The sequence below is a fragment of the Haliaeetus albicilla genome, chromosome 10 (assembly GCF_947461875.1).
Source record: "Haliaeetus albicilla chromosome 10, bHalAlb1.1, whole genome shotgun sequence".
Classification (NCBI taxonomy): domain Eukaryota; kingdom Metazoa; phylum Chordata; class Aves; order Accipitriformes; family Accipitridae; genus Haliaeetus; species Haliaeetus albicilla.
The window spans coordinates 23,745,094-23,763,123 of NC_091492.1; the positions used below are offsets into that span (position 1 = coordinate 23,745,094).

Here is an 18,030-nt window from a genome sequence, read left to right on the forward strand (position 1 = left end):
TGAAAATCCTGCAATGAGGGGTGTTCATCCCTGCACCTGATGAGGCCGGGAAGCATGGTTCCTCCCATGGATTGGATGCAGTTATGACTCAAGATGCATTTTGAAGGTGAGTTTTGACATGTTCTGGCCAGAAATAGGACTGGCATTGCCAGGGCATTGATTTTTCTCCTGTTTATGTAATTAGGTTGGCTTGCATCCTTCATCCTGGAAAAGCCGTGGAGATGCATCACCAGCCACATCAACTTTTGGGGGACAGGTGCACATTGAAACAGACCTGCCACCTGCTGCTGTTGGTCTTGAGTGTCCAGCACAGGGAAGTCAGAGCACATCGCTGTGCCATGTTCTGGATCCAGCAACAGAGCCACTTAGAAACGATGCTCGATGCTCTCACAAAGCTCCTAAAATTAGGCATGCCTGTGGGGGCAGCTGCCTTCAGGACTGGTGCTACCGTTCCCCCCATTTTACAGCCAGACCGTGATAAAGCAGAGTCTGTAAGACAAAGATTGCAGTGTCACAGGCAGAGAAACCCCCGCCGTGGTGCCGATGCACCCCAAATGTGAGCTGGGGGCCAGTGTTTGCCTGCACCCCTCCGGGCGGGCTGGATCCTGTCTGGCATGTCTGGCGAGGAGGAGCCAGAGGCAGTGCCTCACCAGGAGCTTCTGGGAGCGGGCACCGCAGGGGTGGGAGCGACGTGCACCCCATGAAACCCCCGAGATGGTTGCCCCTCTGGCATCGCACCACCCCCTCATCCCTGTGCCCATGTCCCCTATGCCGCCTGTCCCCATGGCCCCCTGTGTCCCATGTCCCCCTGGGCCCATGTTCCGTGTCCCCGCGTGTCCCACGCCTCCTGTCCCCATGTCCCCCTGTGTCCCACGTGTCCCCATGTCCCCCTGTGTCCCATGTCCCCCTGGGCCCGTGTCCCCCCGCGTCCCATGCCTCCTGTCCCCATGTCCCCCCGGGCCCTTTTCCGTGTCCCCCTGTGTGCCGTGCCTCCCGTCCCCAGGTCCCGTGCCCCGTGTCCGCCCGTGTCCCGTGCCCCATCCCCGTGTCCCGTGGCCCCCCGCGCCCCCGCCCGCCGCCCCGCCGGCAGCGCGCACCGCCCCCGCCGTTGCCAGGAGACGGCGATGGCGGAGCGGGACCCGGCGGCGCTGCCGCTGCCGCAGCTCCGGGCGCAGCTGCGGGAGGCTCGGTACCGGCGGCCGGGCGGGGAGGGGGTCCGCGGGCTGCGGGGCCCTGCTGGGGGCTGCGGGGGCCGGGCCGGGGCCGGGGCCGCCGCTGGGCCTTAACCCCCGGCAGGGTGCCCCCGGCTGCAACCCCCCCCCCCCCGCCCCGCGCTGGGCACCGTCCCCAGAGGCCCCGGCGGTCCGGGCTGGCCGCGGCCGGGGTCTGGAGCCAGGCCAGCCCTGCCACCCCTGACCCCCGGGAGGGGCCGGTGCCCCAGGCTCCGCCGGCTGCTTCGGGTCCGGGAAGGAGTGGCGCTGGCCGAGGCCCCGTGCCCTGGCCGGGGTGCCCTCGGGCCCTCCCGCCCCTCCCGGGTTGCCCTGCGGTGACCCGTTTTGGCTCAGCCCGACCCCCTCCTCCTCGCAGCCACGCCAACGCCCTGCTCCAAACGGAGGCAGAAATGCTTGAGAAATGGTACCGTAAGATGGAGCCGTGCGGCCCGTCGCTCCCGCCGCCCTCCGAGACGCGGGATGCCCCCCCGGAGCTGATGCAGGTACCGCTCTGGAGCCGTGGCAGCAGCTGCGTGGCTGCAAGTGCTGGGTGTTCGGGTCTGGCTGCCGCCTTACCGTGCAGAGCCATGACCCTTCGACCCTCTGCAGCCCCTCTGACCTCCCGGTCTCAGTGGTCATCTGACAGGTCAGCAGGCAAGCTCCCCTGTTTGAAATGTGATGAAGAACGTCCCCCAAGAGCCCTCTGCACTTGGGCTTCACAGTGGTGAGCCCCTAACCTAGACATCTGCTTGCAAAAAGCTGCTGCTGGTCTTGTAGGTGTAAGAGTTTGGGCTGCCTTGCTGTTCCTGTGCTCAGTGCAAACGCCAGGCTGCCTTCTCATTTCTGCTCCTCCAGCTGATGCTGTCTCTTGCCTGCATGACAGCACTGTGTCCTCCTGAACAGCGAGTGCCAGGGAGATCTGCAATGAGTTACCCGCCCCCCCCCCCCCCCCCCAAGCATGATTTGAAGTAGAAGTTAAACAAATAGGGAGGCTGGTGCCAAGAAAGCAGGAGACTTGCCCATGGCCATGCCAGGCCTGTGCCAGGACTCCTCGGCTCCTCTCCTCCCTCCTGGGGAAGTTCACATGGGCTCAGACTTGTGCACATCCACACTCGGGTACCTCTGCTGAGTGCGTGCTGCTCCCTTCCTTCTCACTGGAGCCATGCACAGGCTTTGGGAGGAGATTTTTACCTCCTGGCCAGAATGTTGCCTTTTCACCAGAGACGCAGTGAACAGAAGCTCTAGACCCTTTGCAGTGGAGCTCCTTTCAGCCAGTGTCCTGCACTGGGTTTTAGCGTCTGCCTGAGTCCAAAGCAGCCAGTTTCTGGTTAGTCCCAGACTAAGCCCTTAGAAACTTTGCCTTTGGCCAGGTGGGCACTTGCCCTCTGCAAAGCAGTGCCTGCCTTGCTCTGTCCCCACAGCAACTGGGAATTGCTCCCGTGTGGTGTCAGTTCTTCCAAGAGCATACTCCAGCCTGCCCACGCTGCAGTACGCTCAGCTCCTCAGGGTGTCTGACCCAGGCAGCGGTAGGAGACCCCATCTGTCCTGCACAACAATTAGCATCTTCTCTGTGAAGAGGTGTTTCACTTGCCCACATGAAGCTCTCACATTGGCTTTAACCTCTAGGCCTGGATTTGCCTGTTGAATTGAACTGAAAGTGCTTGCGTAGGAGGGTTTTGTGGGCAGATGAGAGGACAGATAGGGTCAGCCCAGGTGTGGCCCTGAGTTACCTCTGCTCTGGAGAGGCCTCCCTGTCCTTGCTGTAAGCTGGAATCCCTCTAACATGATCATTGAGATTATTTTCTTTTTGAATACAAGGAAGTGCAGCAACAGTTAGCCACTGCTGGCTTTCTAATGGCATCTGCATTGTTCCTTGGTTGTTGCAGACACGTGGCAGGTACAAATCCAAGTTGCATGGTGCGACAGACTATTTTGTAGGCCTCACAGTGGAGCAGAAATGTGAGCTGGCTGAGCGGGAGCTGACTGAGATGAAGGATGAGATTCAGAGGATGAAGGAGGACTCAGAGCAGACCTTGCAGAACCTTGAGGTATGGCTCTCCAGGACCTCTACGATCACCAGGGTGTCAAACAGTCTTGTTACTTTCCATACCTCTTTGAACATGTCATCCCTCAGGCAGTGAGACAGACTTGCTTGGTGTGGGCTGTTCATAGCAGAGCATTGCTGTGAGTGGTCCTGAGTTCAGAGTGGGAGCCAGAACTGTCCTCTCACCTCACCCCTTTCTTGAAGGCAAGTACACCAACAGAGATCAGAGGTGCCCAGTCTCTAAAGACGGATCTTCTTATGGCAGGAGCTAACAATAATACAGGCGAGGGGAAGATTTTTAGGTAGAGAAGCTCAGATCTGCTGTGTGAGATGAAGAAGTCAACACTCGAAAGAAAAAACTCCTTTTTGTCAGCTTCTTGGAGGTGTGCCTTTTTGCGCCAGACATGTTTTTTCATTCTAGCAGCTCCCAGAAGCTTCCTGATTTGGCTGGGCCCCATGCAGTCCCCTCCGGGGTCTGTCTTTCTGCTGTCTCTGGGATTTCTTCAGAGTGTGCTCCAAGTCTCCGAGACTGTGTTCCTGCTGCAGGCTCCTTGAGGCTGTATCACCATCTCTGCCCTGTGCTGCCAAGACCTCCTCCTACCCAAGATGCTCAGGAGCTTTTGGGGAAGGAGAGACCTCTGCATTCGGTTCAGACCACTGATGTTGCCTGCAGTGGCCAGGAGAGGTGAAGCAGGCAGCCCGTCCCTCTTGTATGGCCGCAGGGCATATGCAGTAAACAAAGGGTGGTAATTTGTCTTGTGTTGGCTTAGTCAGACTGGCAATGTTTGTAGGTCAGGATGGAGTGACAGATGTTGAAGCTCAGGCACGTGAGAGATTTTTTTCTTGTTCTTTTTTGAGTCAGTGAAGTAGCAGTACTGTGTGAGCCTGCACCCTGTGCCCCGAGCTGCACAGGGTGAAACTCAGTGCTCCCACAGGAGAAGTGCTAGTAACACCAGCAGAGAGCATGCCTGGTCCTTTCTGGTGTTATCTGTTCCTAAAGCTGTTTGAATAAGGGAAGTTAGCACCTCTTGACAGTTATGTGACTTTATTTCTACAGGCAGTCATTGAAGAAGCAGATGTTTGGTGGACTGATGTTAAGAAAGCCATCAGTGACTTTGAGAAAGACATCATCAGCACCATCTCCAGCAAGAAAGGGAGTATCATAGCTTCTGAGAAGCTCCTGAGATACATGGAGGAAAAGAACCGCCAGAGGGTCAGTGCATCATGGCAAATTTTGAGGCTGGTCTGTCATCTGACAAGTATGTTGGTTAGGGAAAATCCTAGTTCCCATACTCCTATGTGGCCTATATCACATTTTCAGACCATCTTAGCAAGTCTTGGACAGCCCTTGTCACACTTGTCAGTCGGTGACTAGCCCAGGTGCTCATCAGGCTGCTGAGCTGCAGCACAGCTGTGAGCACAGATGATGCAAGGCCCTTAGCGGAGCTTGGGAAAGTGCACAGCCATGACCCCACATTTGGGGCAGGCTGATGCTGAGCAGTGTTTCTTGCTGGGCTCCTTTCTAAGCCAGCAGTGAATGCTGCAGTGCGCATGAGATGAACGAGAACCACACCATAAGGAGTGAGGTCTGGGTGCTTTTTCTCCTCCCAGGCTCTGCTGTTCCACTATAATCTGCTGTCTTTCTTTAGGATCTGCTGAGAGAGAAGTTGCGCTTAAAAAATTATTTGCTCAAGGGCTACAAGAAGAAGCTGCAGCAGCAGCTCAGGCAGGTGGGTGCGGCAGTTGAGTAGAAGTAGGGACTAGATGGCCCCTAGAAGAACAAAAAGAGTACAGCCCAGTGCAGATGCAGGGCCTGCTCTGTGTAGAGATGCGTGGCCCTCCTCCTCCTCCACTTCCTCCTTTGCTTCTGCCCTTGCTGCCTTTGTCAAAGGGCATTGTTGTCTGCCCAGGTTCAGACCCGGCACATGCCTGTGTGCATGACATGAGACCAGAAGTCTACCAGAGTGGCAGCTGGCAGATCTCTTTGTGCCCTTTGTGCCCTGGAAAAGGTGTATGGTGGATCAGAGTAGTTCCCTGGGGACTGGCTGCTGTTGGCATGGCGGGAGCCTTGCCAGAGGGGACCTGTATGCACTGCTTGGACCCTCTAAGCTAGGACACAGAGCACAGGCTCAGTGGCATGCTGTGTCTTGCATTTCTCCCCGAGCCCCAGGTTTGCAGCCAGGCTGAAGACCCTGTTCTTTAGGTCTGCTTTCCCCACAGAGCAAAGCTCCCTTACTTAGGATGCAGCTTTGGTCAGCAACCTACAGCTCTGGTTCCTTTGGGTTTGCAGAAGGAGCAAATGGGAGAGACACTCCATGAGGTCCGCTTGCAGCAGCTGCAGGTTAGAAATGCCCAGTACCAGGAGAAGATTAATGAGAAGAACCAGGAGCTGCTGCACCTAAAACTGACCTCAGGGAAGACTGTCCAAGTCCTCAATTTCTATAAAGTGAGTGAACCTCCCAGCACCTCTGTTTTGCCTTTCTTCTTTTCCCGAGGGTCATACACAAGCTGATTAACAGCTCTTGCATCCGTTCCTTTCTCAGTCAGGGGATGCTGAACAACCTCTCTGCCTTCCTACTGACTTAGCAGTTTGGTTGGGAGGTTTGCCCAACACACCAAAAGTGTGTAAGCAATGCCCTTATTCATGTTTGGGTGCAGCCTGAAGATGGATTTCATGCTCTGCAGCATGATTATTTTACACCCCAGGGGAAAATTCCAGTAGGAAGGAGCTTTGGTGCTTACTTGCACAGGAAAATACATTTTTTACATAACCTGTGACATTTGAAAAGATGTCATGAGCTGTAGCTGTCACTCTGAGTCGCTGCTCTTATCAGTGAAAAGTGCTTCTCAGCTGGGTGTATTTGCTTCTCTCCAATCAGCCATTCTGTCTGGGTCAGTCCTAAACACCAGCTGCTGTGCCATGGGCTGTGCTGCAGTGAGACACAGAGGACATAATGAAGCAGTAACTGTGTGACCAGGGCATAACGCTGCCTTCTGCAGGGGATGAGTGGTGCCGCAGAGCTCCCTTGGGAGCAGAGCTCCCGTACCACCAGCTGAGACCAAACTGGAGGAGTAAGGGGGTGGCTTTGCAGGTGGCTGGGAGCTGCCATTGCGCCCACGGATGCTGTCCTGCTCTCATGTTCCAGAGGAAGCTGCAGGACGCCATGGAAACGTCCACGTCTCTGATGAAAGACATCTCCCAGAGGAAGGAGCTGCTGGAGAAAATTGAAAGAGAAGCTGCTCTGGTGGAGGAGGTAAGAGAGCAATTTGGGAGGCCCTGAGACTTCACTTGGGAGGACTCGAGGTACTTTTTGTGGTATGTTGGATACTGATGCCCATTCGAGGCCTGGCAATGACCTGGATACCTGTGTGCCTTTCTGGGTCTGAGCAAGTCTTGGGGCTCCTGCCAGTGCACAGGTGGGTTTGCAGAACAGGTCACGTTGTGGATTTTGGCCCTGGCTCCACAGGGACCTGCCACTGGCTTCCTGAAATTCTGTTTCCTTGAACTCTTCATCAGCCGTGTCCTCCCCAGGGAGAAGTGCCACTGCTGTCATGCCAGTCTGGGGACACACAGCCTGGCAGGGACACCACAGCTTTGGGAAGTGAGTTCAGGGGGCTCCCTAGCAGTGCTGCCTAGCAGGGATGAAGGGATTGGTGGATGCATCCCACTGCTACCCCCAGAAGTGTCAGGATTTGATTTTATCCTTCCTGCCTGCTTCCCTGGAGGATGGGCTGCCAGCTGGCAGAGGGACATTTCCTTGGGATCTCCTTGCCTTGTGTCCTATTCCTCCGGCAGCAACGAGCCAAAGCTGAGAGTGTGAATTGGAAGCTGCGGAAGCAGCTCTCAGACTACGGCGTCCCCCCTGTGCTGACTTACGTGCAGAAGAAGGCGGCTGTCACTGACCTCGAAAACAGCCTCAAGGCTTGGGAGAGGAAGGTGGCAGTTGCTGAGGTGAGCAAGACTGGGCTGGGTGTGCAGGAGCCTGGATGTGTGCCAGCCGGGCTCTGGGTCCCAGTGGAGCCACATCTGTGCCTGCCCACCTGCAGCCACCCTGGGGACCAGAGTGCTCGCTCCTGACCGGCCAGGAAGCCGTGCGAGAGTTCTCACACGGCAGTTTCACCGGTGCCTGGCAGAGCCAGAGGCTCTTCCTGTTTACAGAGCAGCGATCGCTCCCTACCCCGAGGACGAGGACGGAGGCTGAATTTTAATGACTGAGCTCAGAGGGGAAGCCAAGGCAAGGACACAGCTTGTCATTTGACAGGAAGCACCGTCGGGCTGTTGCTATAGTGAAACCTGTCATGCATGTAAGGAGAAGGGGATGTATGGCAGCCTGATATGTTTCCAGCTCTGCATGTGTAACCTGCACTGGCCTTTTCCAGTGCCCCGATGGCTCCCCAGTGTTTGTAGTCCTCTTTGATGATCTCAAACATTTCTTACTCACTTGCATCTTGACTCCTCCCTGATAAGGAAAGGCTGGCCAAGACCCAAACATGAGTGCATGGCAAAGTTGCAAGAATATCTTTGACTCTTCTCCTGCCCCAACTCCTGCAGCCTGGGAGGAGATGGAGAGATAACACAGAGGAGCATAGTCAAAACGTGGAGGTAGCAGAACATGTCTGTATCCCTGCCCTGTGTGCACAGCAGTGTGGGGAGAGAAGTGGCTAGGATGGATGGGATGGATAGTGAGGTCCTGTACCTTGACACCCTGCTCGTCCTCAAGCAGAGATGGGCTTAGTTGTGGCTGGGACAGGGAAGGCTCTGAGCTTGTGCCTGGCTAGCACTTAGCTCCCCAGCACCCCAGTCTGCAATGGACAGGGTTTATGTGGTCCAGCCTTTCTCAGAGGTCAGAGCTGTGTGGATTTGGGCTTGACCCATTAGTACCAGTGCTGTTAGTTCAGAAATAGGTGCCTGGCTGTCGCTATCCCAGAGCTGGTGGGCAGCCTGCCTGCAGGCCTGTCTTTGCGCAAGCAGATCCCTTCTCACCCAGCTGCTCCCCTTGACCAGGAGACCCAGGCTCTGACTTGCATGCTGTCTGTGCAGCAGTGCCCAGAGTCCTGCCAGCCTCTGGGAGCTGGAGAGCAGCAAGGGCTCAAGGGGCTAAAGGAGGAACCTGTAGTTGTCCCTGGGATAAAAGTGAGGCTATAAACCTGTTTTCTTTGCTGGCCCCTCTGTGGCAGGGCATGTCCAACACCACTGCTGCCATGCAAGGGGCTGTAGGTTTCTATACAGTGCTGTTGTGTGGGGTCTCCAGGCTTCCTGTGGCATTCCAGGGAGAAACCAAAGTTGGTGTAGACCTGCAGGAGCTCTCCTCAGCATGCCACAGTGAGCACCAATCTCAGGTGGGAGCAGGGCGGGGATGAAGGGGCAAGCAATACAGCAGCTCAGGCCAGGCTAGATTCCAGCCTTGCAGCTTTCTCCACAACATATCACTGCTGTCTGAACCTATTAAGGCCTTCTCCTTTCTCCTCTTGCAGATGTCCTTGCAAAGCTACCGCAGAGCATGGAACCAGGTCAAGATGTCTGGTAACCAGCACTAGGCTTGTCTGATGCTGCAAGGCGGGCAGTGGAAGCTGCAGAAGGAGCCAACCCTGTGGGGAAGTTTACTGTCAAGTGGGTAAATGTAGCACCCTGCAAGCTGCAGTGAGATGAAACCACTTCTGCATGAAATGATAAAGAAACCCATGGCTCTGTTGTGAGGCCATCTCTTCGGTCTGTCCCAGCATGTGCTGGCTTCCACCAGGCCCTGCTGCCTGGCCCCTCCGCAGGCCCTGCTAGGTCAGCTAGCTGTGCTCTGGGTGCTCCCCTCTCCCTCCCTCACCACCAGCAGTTATTCCCTGGTGATCAAATCTGACATGTTCACAGGAACTGTCCTTTCTTTCTGCGCAAGCCCTGGTGATCACTTAATGCAGGAGGAACCAGAGGGAGTTCCCTGGGATATGTGGGAGTTCAACATCTCCAAGTGTGCACTGACAATAGAAGAGAGCGGAACAGTGTGAGCATATAGAGCAAATCATTTCAATGTGGCATGCATGAACCAAGCAGGCTTTCTGATCGCAAAAGCATACTTCATTTACCTAAAGAAACAAAACAGCAAGAAAGGAGCAGATACCCCTTTCCCAAGCACCTGGGGCAAGTGTAAGTGTCCCTTGGAGATGGGAAGTGTTTTCCCACTGCAGGAGTCGTAAATCATCTCAGATGGCCCAGCCGCAGATGAGTTCAGGTCTGTTTTTCCCTTCTGGGGTTGCAACCAACTTCCTGAAATATCCTCACTACTGATCTGAAAGCCTCTTCCCAGGCTTTGGGTGGAGCCTGCAGATCAGCTCGCACCCTGACTAACGTGGGGAATGCAGGAGGTCCTGTCCTCTCTGTGGTGGCCAAGATCCAGTGGCTGTAGTAGGACACTGGGGTGTACAGGAATGGTCTGTAGCAGCTCATGCTGCTTTCACTGAGAATGCCTTTCAGGACCCATTTCTCAGTCTCTCTAATCTGGCACATGATGGGGTTGCTGGCATCACCCTTTTGAGAGACAAAAAAGGCAGGGTTGTGTCTCAGCAGTGTCCCTCCTGCCATTGCTCTCGGTGGCTGTGGCCTTCACCTGGCTGAGAGGAGGGCAGATCACAGCAGTTTGGTCCTTTATCATCACTGGCATCAAAGCATCACCAATTCAGGGGTCTGGCTGCCTTTGGGCTGATGATGTTCCTGTGTGCCCCAGACAAAGTGACCAGCATCGCCCTCTGTGGCTGCCCATGCCCGCATCAGCTCAGCCCTACGCCTGATCCTTTGGTATGTACCACAAGGAACCCCTCTTGGTTTTGCCTCCCAAGCATCTTTGACCCTGGCCACATCAAAGGCCCTTGGAGGCCCCAGCAGTGGGAGAGGTCCAGGGACTGGGAGCAGCACCCACAGGCCTGCAGGGAGATGCTCACCCTGCAGCTGATGCAGAGATGGGTATCACACATTCAGTCTCCCACGCCTGCTATTTGCAAGCTGTGCAGAAGGGATCTTTTCCTGTAAGAACTGAGCAGGAGAAGCCCAACAAGTGTTTTGGCTGCTCCCCCAGCCTGGAGTTGGGGATGAGCAGAACAGGGAGGAGGTGGTTTGGCTAAATGTCTGCCTGGTCTGGGTTGGTGCTCTGTGTCCCCCACCAAACAGCCTGCTACTTTGTCAGTGTCCCTGTGGCTGCAGCATGCGGTTGCAGCAGTCCTTTTCAGTGGGCAGGGATCCATGTCCACCACAGAGAGCTTCCTCAGGAAGTTGCTGCAGCACTTTCCCCTGCCTGGCCGAGGGACCACCATGAGCCTGTGGCTCTGGGCAGCCCCTGGCCTCCAAAAAACAGGGATGGTTGACCAATGGGTGCTTCTTCCTCCCAGGACAAGCCCTGTTCTCCTTCCTCCCATTGGGGCTCTTGGCAGGAGGGACCGGGAAGGCGGCTCTCTGCCCTGCTGGAGGGACCTCTTTGCTGCAGGAGCCAGGGGTTACCTGCGGTGGGATGGATCCAGCCCGAGACCCAGCAGTTCATGAGGTCTGAGGCAGGGAGGCTCCCGTGGGGGCAGCAGATGGGCTGAATGATGCTGCTGAACTCCATCAGTGCGGCTGTCCTGAGCAGAACAATATTGTAGAGCATCACCTCATCGAAGTCCTCATGGGCGATGACAGAGCTGATTGAATACTGGGGCTGGTCCTCCCATCACCTCTTCATGTCTCTCAGCCCAACCAAGGCCAGCACCTGCTGCCTGCGGGGGGTGGACAGAGGGGACTGGGTACAACGAAAAGCCTGGGACAAACTCTGCCTGCCCCCACTCTGACCAAAGGATGCTTGCCCAGCTGCTGGGCAGCGACAAGAACCTCCTGAGACAATTGAGGTGCTGTTATTCCCTGATGATTCCCAAGCCTTGCCCAGGGTGATGCAGGGCCCCTCACAGGGCACGGACCTGCTCTGCAGGCTGGATGCGGTGCTGAGGATCCAGTGCTTGTTCAGGATGGAGCTGAATGCGAGGAGGTTGCGCTGCATGTCCTGCAGTGCGACCACCCATGGGAACTGGTCTGTGGCTGCAAACTCCTGCACTGATCTCCAGGGGAACGGGCTGGCCTGGATCCCGCAGGCTGCAGGGAAACAAGGGGCATGTTGCTGGGTGTGCCTGGACCTATGCTTTCCTACCGCTCCCCTCTTCTCTCTGATGCCCCCTTGCCCCTTGCTGCAGCTGTCCGGAGCTTTGACCTCGCCTGGGACTGATGCCAGCATCACCCATGCTTGCTCACCCACGGGGCTGAGCCGTGGCACGGTGTGCGGTGCACGAGGGTCAGATCACACCACCTCTCTCACCTGACGCTGGGGTGGCACAGAGACACAGCAGCATGAGGCTTTGCACTGCCCCAGCCGGACAAAGAGCTGGGGCCGGGGAGCCAGGGGCCCCCTTCTCTGCCCGCCTGTGGGGAGAGGGGGAGATGGCGTGCTGGGTGCCAGCTGGCAGTCGGCCTGGAGGGGTTTGTTGTGCCCGTGCTGAGCGTGCTGGGCCAGTTTCTCACCCTGGTATGTGGGCGCTGCACGTCCCAAGAACCCTGGCAGCGGGCAGGGACACAGGGAGACTGAGTGGGCACATTCCCAGCTCCCTGGCTCCCACCCTCTCTCCACAGGCCTCATCCTACTGCATTCTGCCTGCTCCATCACGGCCCTGCAGAGACCCTGCCACCCCCTGTGCTGCTGCCCCTGCTTGGCACTCCGATGCTGCCACAGCGCCCGGGCAGCAGGATGCAGGCACAAGCCTCTCTGTAAGCTCACCGTCGCTGGGGTGGCTCGCAGGACCCTGCTGGCCTTCCTGCATGGTGGAGCAGGCTGTTGGAGGCTCTTGCAGCACATCTGCCTGCACAAAAAGGAACTCTGAGGCACAGGTCCTCCTGCCATGGGCACTGATGGATGGTTTCTCCCTGGGACAGCCTGTCCTGCCCAGGAGCTTCCTTTCTGTGTGCCCACAGGGGTCTCTGCCCATCCTGGCCCCACTTGCAGGCAGAAGCAAGGGCAGCAGGAGGCAGGAGGAGCTCTGGTGCTGCTTAAAGGGATTTATAAAAAACTGAAGGACCCCAAAGTGCATGGGGGTGTTGGTTAGGGAACCTGGAGGGTAGCAGAAGCTGTTACAGAGGCACCACCAAGCTACAGCTGCCTGCACTGGGCTTTCCCATGGAGCGGTGCCGGTGGGGACAAGAAGTCTCTTCCCAGCTCATGAAAGGCCAAGTGTGCCTTTGAAGAGCAGGACAGAGAAGGTGGGATGGTAAGAGGAATATGAAAACCCCTTCTTTCCATCAAGGATGAGAAAAATGTTGGGAAAGAAAAATTACAGTACCCCTTGTATGCACTAATTAATAGCCATGGGTGAAAGGAGCAGGTGAGAAGCAGAAAGCATAGGCACCAGGGCTCCTGGAGGGCTGGCACGCTCCCAGCAGATTATCCCTGGATCGCTCTTCTCCCTGGCAAGGCGTGTGGTGGCTGTGGATGCACAAGCCCAGACCAACCCCTTGGATGCCCTCTGCAATACTGGGGATAAGGACAGCCAAGGGGAAGGGAAACAGTGCTGGGAGAAGGCTGGAGGGAAATCCAGGTTTGAGCGCTTGTTTAAACCTGCATACGGACTAGGGCAGCGTCAGCTGAACTGATTTCTTCCCAGCATGTGAATACACGTTTATTAAATGCAGGGTTTATTATATGCAGCAAGGGCAGGGTCCACACTATGGCATGTTTAAGACAGGGGCATCCCAGGGAAACCTTGGATTTTTTTTCATGGTTGTCTTCTCCTCCCTCGATATAGCCAATCCTGCACATAGGAAATTCAGTACTCTATGTTCCTGCAATAACTCTGTTAGTGCTTATCTGTCCCACTGAGAAGGGTGTGTATTATCCCTGAGTCTTGTGATGTTGTGTTTGAAATGCTGTGGGAATCAGCTGGGAGGCAGCTGATGATCCCAAGGCCCATCTGTAGTTGATTTTTGCCAAAAGGGGCTACTTAACCCTGCAAGAGCCAGGAAAACATCTCCGAGAGGTTGGTTTCACCCTGCCCTCCCCATGGAGGTGGCACTCTGAGGCTGGTCCCCGCTCACCGGCTGTGCTGTTCCACCATGATGTTGGTGTTGCTGCAAACAGAATGTTTCCAAAGGTGATGCTGGCACCTGACAGTGACACTGCCTGAGCCAGAGGTGCCTGGCACCTGACTCACTGTGAGCACGACTTGACTTATTTCATCTTATCTGGACCCACAGGGGTCAAAGACAACCTGCATGAGACCAGGTGCTGGTGGAAGCATGACCAGCCCATGTCCTTGACCCACAGGCTGTGGGTCAGCCATCTTGGTGAGACCAGTCCTGTCCCATTTTGCAGGTGTCAGAGAAGGTCAGCATTGCCAACGAAGCATGACCTCCACGGCAGCTCTCTTGGGTGGCATGGGATGCTCTCCGAGGCCAGCCCAAGCCTCTTCTTTTGCCCAAAGGACCAGCTGCCTCCCTACCATCCCTGCTGGGGGACAGGTACCTCTTGTGAGGAAGCACAGCCTCCCAGCAGCCTGGCCACAACTCAGAACTAATGAGTTTTAAGCCCCATGGTTAATGAAGCTGACCTGACTCTGCACAGAGACAAAGCCTGAAGCCTGCCTCCAGCTCTGCCCACAGCAAGCTGAACACGGCACTTCTGTGAGCTTGTACAAAGCCTCCCTTGTGCAGAAGGGGATCCAGCCAAAAAAGTGATCTCCTTGGCTGCGTGTCTCCTGGTGCTCCATCATTAATATTATTTGCTGGATTGCTCCTACTACCAAGGAAAATTTAACAAGTAAAAGCATCTGATAAAAATCTATTGACCACAGTAAAACACCAACCGAGCCAAACCAGTCTGTACAGCATGACTTTCGCAGCCTTTGAGGTACATTCACTCAGTTTACCACCTAGAAAAACAAATGCTGTGTAGTACTTGCAACACCGCCAGTGCAAAGGCTTTGATTAAAGCTTGCGTTACCAAAGCACAGTGACATGTTTGAGAATCAAGTGCTGCTTCCTTCCCCAAGCCCAGTTCCCTGTTGCACAATGACATGTGTCTTAAGTCATCTCCTTGGCATTCTGTGCTTCTCCTTTTGTGTTTCCAGATCACACTCCTCCCGTTGCTGCTGGCCTTTGCACTAAGGTCCTGACTCCGGGGTTCTGGTGACCACCCTTCTGGCTGGGTGCCCAGCAGGAACGATGCACCTTGTCTTTGCCGAGGAACTCTGTGAGAAAACAGCTTTTGGCCACTGGCGCCTTCATGGCTTACAGGGTTACTCACAGGTGGTTCAAATCTTGCCTTGGACACAAATCTTGCCAGTGCCACAATTGACGGTTTTGGTTCTGTGCTGGAGGCAGCAGCTGCAACGGAGGCTCCCATGGCGAAGGCATGTATGGCCTGGATGGGTCGGGTACCAGCACGCTTGGCAGAATGAGGCCACCAGCATGTTCCTCTTGGTTGAATTCATTTCAGCAGATAGTGAGCACATGTGAGCAAACCTATCTAACACTCAGAGACAATGGTGTTTGCCATTCTCAGAGAAGGTGGCCTGGGACTGTGCGGCCAGTAGTGAATGACTCCAGGCAAGTAGAGCTATTGCACGGGAGTTCTGCTGCATGGCTTACTTAGCCAGCTCCATGGCTTGAATACATCTCTGGATGGGAACCTTGCTTTTTTATCAAAGCACACATGGAGACCACTGAGGGTGTTGCCTGCAGCAGCTGTGGCAGAGTGCTGTTCCCTGGCATGACCCACAGTGCCCTGGTGCGTGGGCTGTAGCAGCTCAGTGGAGCCATTTGGCCAGAGTTTGCATGGAGCAGCCTGGTGATGGAGAGGGCACCAAGTGACCAAAGAGACATTTTGTGAATTGGCTCAATACCTTTTGAAGGACACTGGAATCAGTGGACCCTTAAAATCCCTTCCAGTCCCATCCCACGTGAAATCCCACCCTCCCAATAAGAACAGAGGACAGCAAATAAAAAGAGAGGGAAGGTATTAAGAAAGCCAAGTGTCTGAGGAGGCCTTTGTTCAATGTTATAACAACGGTGCAAAGAGATGATCCAGCATAAACCCACCTTGCTGGCTCAGATTTGCTTACACATGTCAGTGGGCTAATGTTTCACTGGGAGGCTTTACGCCAGATTGGGTATCAGCCACCCTTCAGCCACCTACACATGAGAAGTGACCAAGACACAGATCCTTGCAGCTCTCACAACTCTGCTCCACTCCCTTACCTTCACTATGGACAGACAGCAACCTGCAATTCTTTATTTTTCTTTCTGTAGCCAGATAGGAGTTTTATAGCTCTGGTAGATTCTTCCATACTAAGGATAAGGGCACTTCAAACCTGGGGTTGTACTGCCAGCTATGTTTTGTGTAGAAATTAAGGCAGAAAGTAGAGAGCAACTAGGTTGTGGGCAGGTCAGAGGACAAACAGTCTCCAAGCTGAGTCCTTCTAGCAGTGGATGATGTAGTAGTCCTGGAAGTACAGCAGCACTGTTAGAGGAGGGCCCAGGACAAGGCTGATCCCACATGAGCATGTTACTGTAGCAGCCATCAAAAAGCCATTTCCACTGGCAGGACAGTGAGATCGGTCAGGAAAAGCAAACAGCAGTTACTAGCAGAAGTCTGGTCAGTCAGTAATACCATTCCCTAAGGGATGTGCATGCCTTTAACTGGAGGACAGATCCATACTGAATTAGCTTTTCTATTATAAGGATGATGACTCAATTTATTTCTAAAGGGTGCCCTTGCCAAGGGGCTCTGTCTGTGTGCTTCATAATAAAACAATTAAAACCCCCATTAATGCTAAAATCTTACCAGGCTAGCACAAAAAGAAGAAAGAAGGGGTCTTTCCCATCCCACAGAGCCAAGAGCTACCAAATGTACAGGCATCGTGGGAATGGAAATTATTTTTAAAGGCTGGAAGAGATTAGATGGGAAGGATTACAGATGGCCACAGGTTTTGCACTCAGAAATCATTGCTGTTTGACAGATCGTTACACTGAGGATATCTGCCCCCAGACAATGCTCAAAAGCTTTCAAATTAGTGGCAGGCTCATTGCGGATCGGGTGACCTAGTCCACCCTCACTGGGCTGGTTATGAAACGCCTCCAGCTCTGGTCTCACTTGCTGAGACTGGAAGTTCAGGTACAAATGGCTCAAAGATCTGATTTACGGTTTCTCAACACTCCAGTGGCTCTACATGTTAGGTAAAGCCTCCAGAGAATGAGGAGTGCCTTCCTGATGGATTTACAAACAAGGGATGCTGGACGTTTGGCTGGTTTTTGAGAAAGAAATGAAGGATGCTCTTTGCGACACAGCAGGAATTATGCTGCCAGGGAGCACTCCATCCTGAAACCGATCCTCTGCAGTCTTGCCTGTTTTATTCATGTCAGAAAATCAAAATCGATAAATTTAACTACCAGCCTAAAACTACCACCTTTGTGCTTTAATTGTTAAATATCATTAAAATAACAGTAGCAAGAGCTCTGTGATCAGTGCCCTGATAGATTTATGTTTGCTGGCAGATTCCTCATTTTAATGTCAATCTTCCCATACCTGAGATGGCATAGCAGTAAACATCCCAAACCGGAACATACTCAGTGAGATGGCAATGAGATACTGGAAAAGGCAAGATCAAGAGTCTGACATGCACTGTCCTGTGCGATCATGTCTTGTATTGGCTCTGTACAACAGCAGTGAGGCGTAGTTGAGCGAGCATGAAGGACCCAATACTAGTGGGACTTCATTGACAGGTCTTCTTCATATTGGAGTGAAACTTAAGTTAAAAGGAATTCAAAAGGGGAAAGAAAGCCTTGAGATACACAGCTTCTGCCAGGCCACTGGTCTATGGCACTGTTCCCACTGAGTGAAGTAAAACTGAGCTGGCCAGCCAGGACGCCTGTCCTCAGTATGATTTTTTCAGCTTTGTTCATCTGTTTTTCTGATGGTCCCATCAGTTTCCTCTAAACAGCAAGGATCAGGAGTATACAAAGAAAAGTCTCTAACACTCCAGTCCCTGCCTTGGACTGGGGCACCACTGGCTTCCCAGGGCTTTCCCAGAGCAATAGCTGGAAGTCAAAAAGCAATGTTCTTGGTTTAAGTGATGGTGTAATCTGTGCTACAAATTCTTCTGTCCTAGGAGGAGACGATGCCATGCAGACCAATGGCTCTTCCAGTTTCTGCCTTCATCCTGCCTCATCGATGCGAAGATATGAGAGCTCCCTAAATTTTCTTGTGTGACATACCCCTAATCCCTGTGGGAACTGGGCTGTTCTACCACCTGTGAAGGTGCAGGATGCCGGAAGACATGAATGACTGATAGAGCATCCAATGACTAATGCAATGGCTTGCATGGCAGAACAGGGTCATACTTAATGGCCTGTGACAGAAAGCTGGCCAGGGCCAAGATGCGGTGCACAGATACTTTTACAAACAACTCTGCCCGTTGGGTACTGGATCCTTTGCAGTGGGAGGCACAGTCTGGCACAGCCTATGCACATTTGGTGAATTGCTGCAGTGCCACTTTCCTCCAGGCATACTTACCTTTTAACTGACCCCATGCTGTTTCCCAGCCACTGTTTCCTAGGTCCTGGGAAACTAAAAATTTTCTTCAAAGGTCAGCTAAAGGTCTCTCCTCTAACCATTGAAATTTCTAGCTTAATCCAAAGCTTACTTTGAACGCAAGCTAGCAGATTGTCAGCATGGGCGGAAGGTCAAGAACTGCAAGCACTCAAGCTACTAATGCAGTGGGGAC

At 54.1% G+C, this 18,030-nt stretch overlaps 2 protein-coding genes across 4 annotated transcripts in view; one reads left to right on the forward strand and one right to left on the reverse strand.

Annotated features, from left to right (window-relative positions):
• Positions 1–1,071: 1,071 nt before the first annotated feature.
• CFAP263 (cilia and flagella associated protein 263) lies at positions 1,072–8,947 on the forward strand. 3 transcript variants are annotated; one of them, XM_069794005.1, is made up of 9 exons: positions 1,090–1,189; positions 1,588–1,714; positions 3,098–3,259; positions 4,313–4,468; positions 4,905–4,985; positions 5,546–5,701; positions 6,402–6,509; positions 7,052–7,207; positions 7,390–7,495. In XM_069794005.1, the coding sequence occupies exons 1-9, from the start codon at positions 1,125–1,127 to the stop codon at positions 7,462–7,464; spliced, it is 1,086 nt and encodes a 361-aa protein (XP_069650106.1). In that variant the 5' UTR covers positions 1,090–1,124; the 3' UTR covers positions 7,465–7,495. The 3 variants fall into 3 exon arrangements, with proteins under 3 accessions (XP_069650108.1, XP_069650106.1, XP_069650107.1); XM_069794006.1 differs by lacking the exon at positions 7,390–7,495 and adding an exon at positions 8,731–8,947 and having other exon boundaries at positions 1,094–1,189; XM_069794007.1 differs by lacking the exons at positions 7,052–7,207; positions 7,390–7,495 and adding an exon at positions 8,731–8,947 and having other exon boundaries at positions 1,072–1,189.
• A 695-nt stretch (positions 8,948–9,642) lies between these two features.
• The window catches only part of LOC138687311 (diacylglycerol O-acyltransferase 1-like), a 35,664-nt gene continuing 27,276 nt past the window's right edge, over positions 9,643–18,030 (reverse strand). The window contains exons 9-10 of the mRNA XM_069794010.1: positions 10,736–10,989; positions 9,643–9,772 (exon numbers count right to left, since the gene is read on the reverse strand). The gene's annotated coding sequence lies outside the window, so the exon portion shown is untranslated. The remainder of the gene's footprint in view (positions 9,773–10,735; positions 10,990–18,030) is intronic.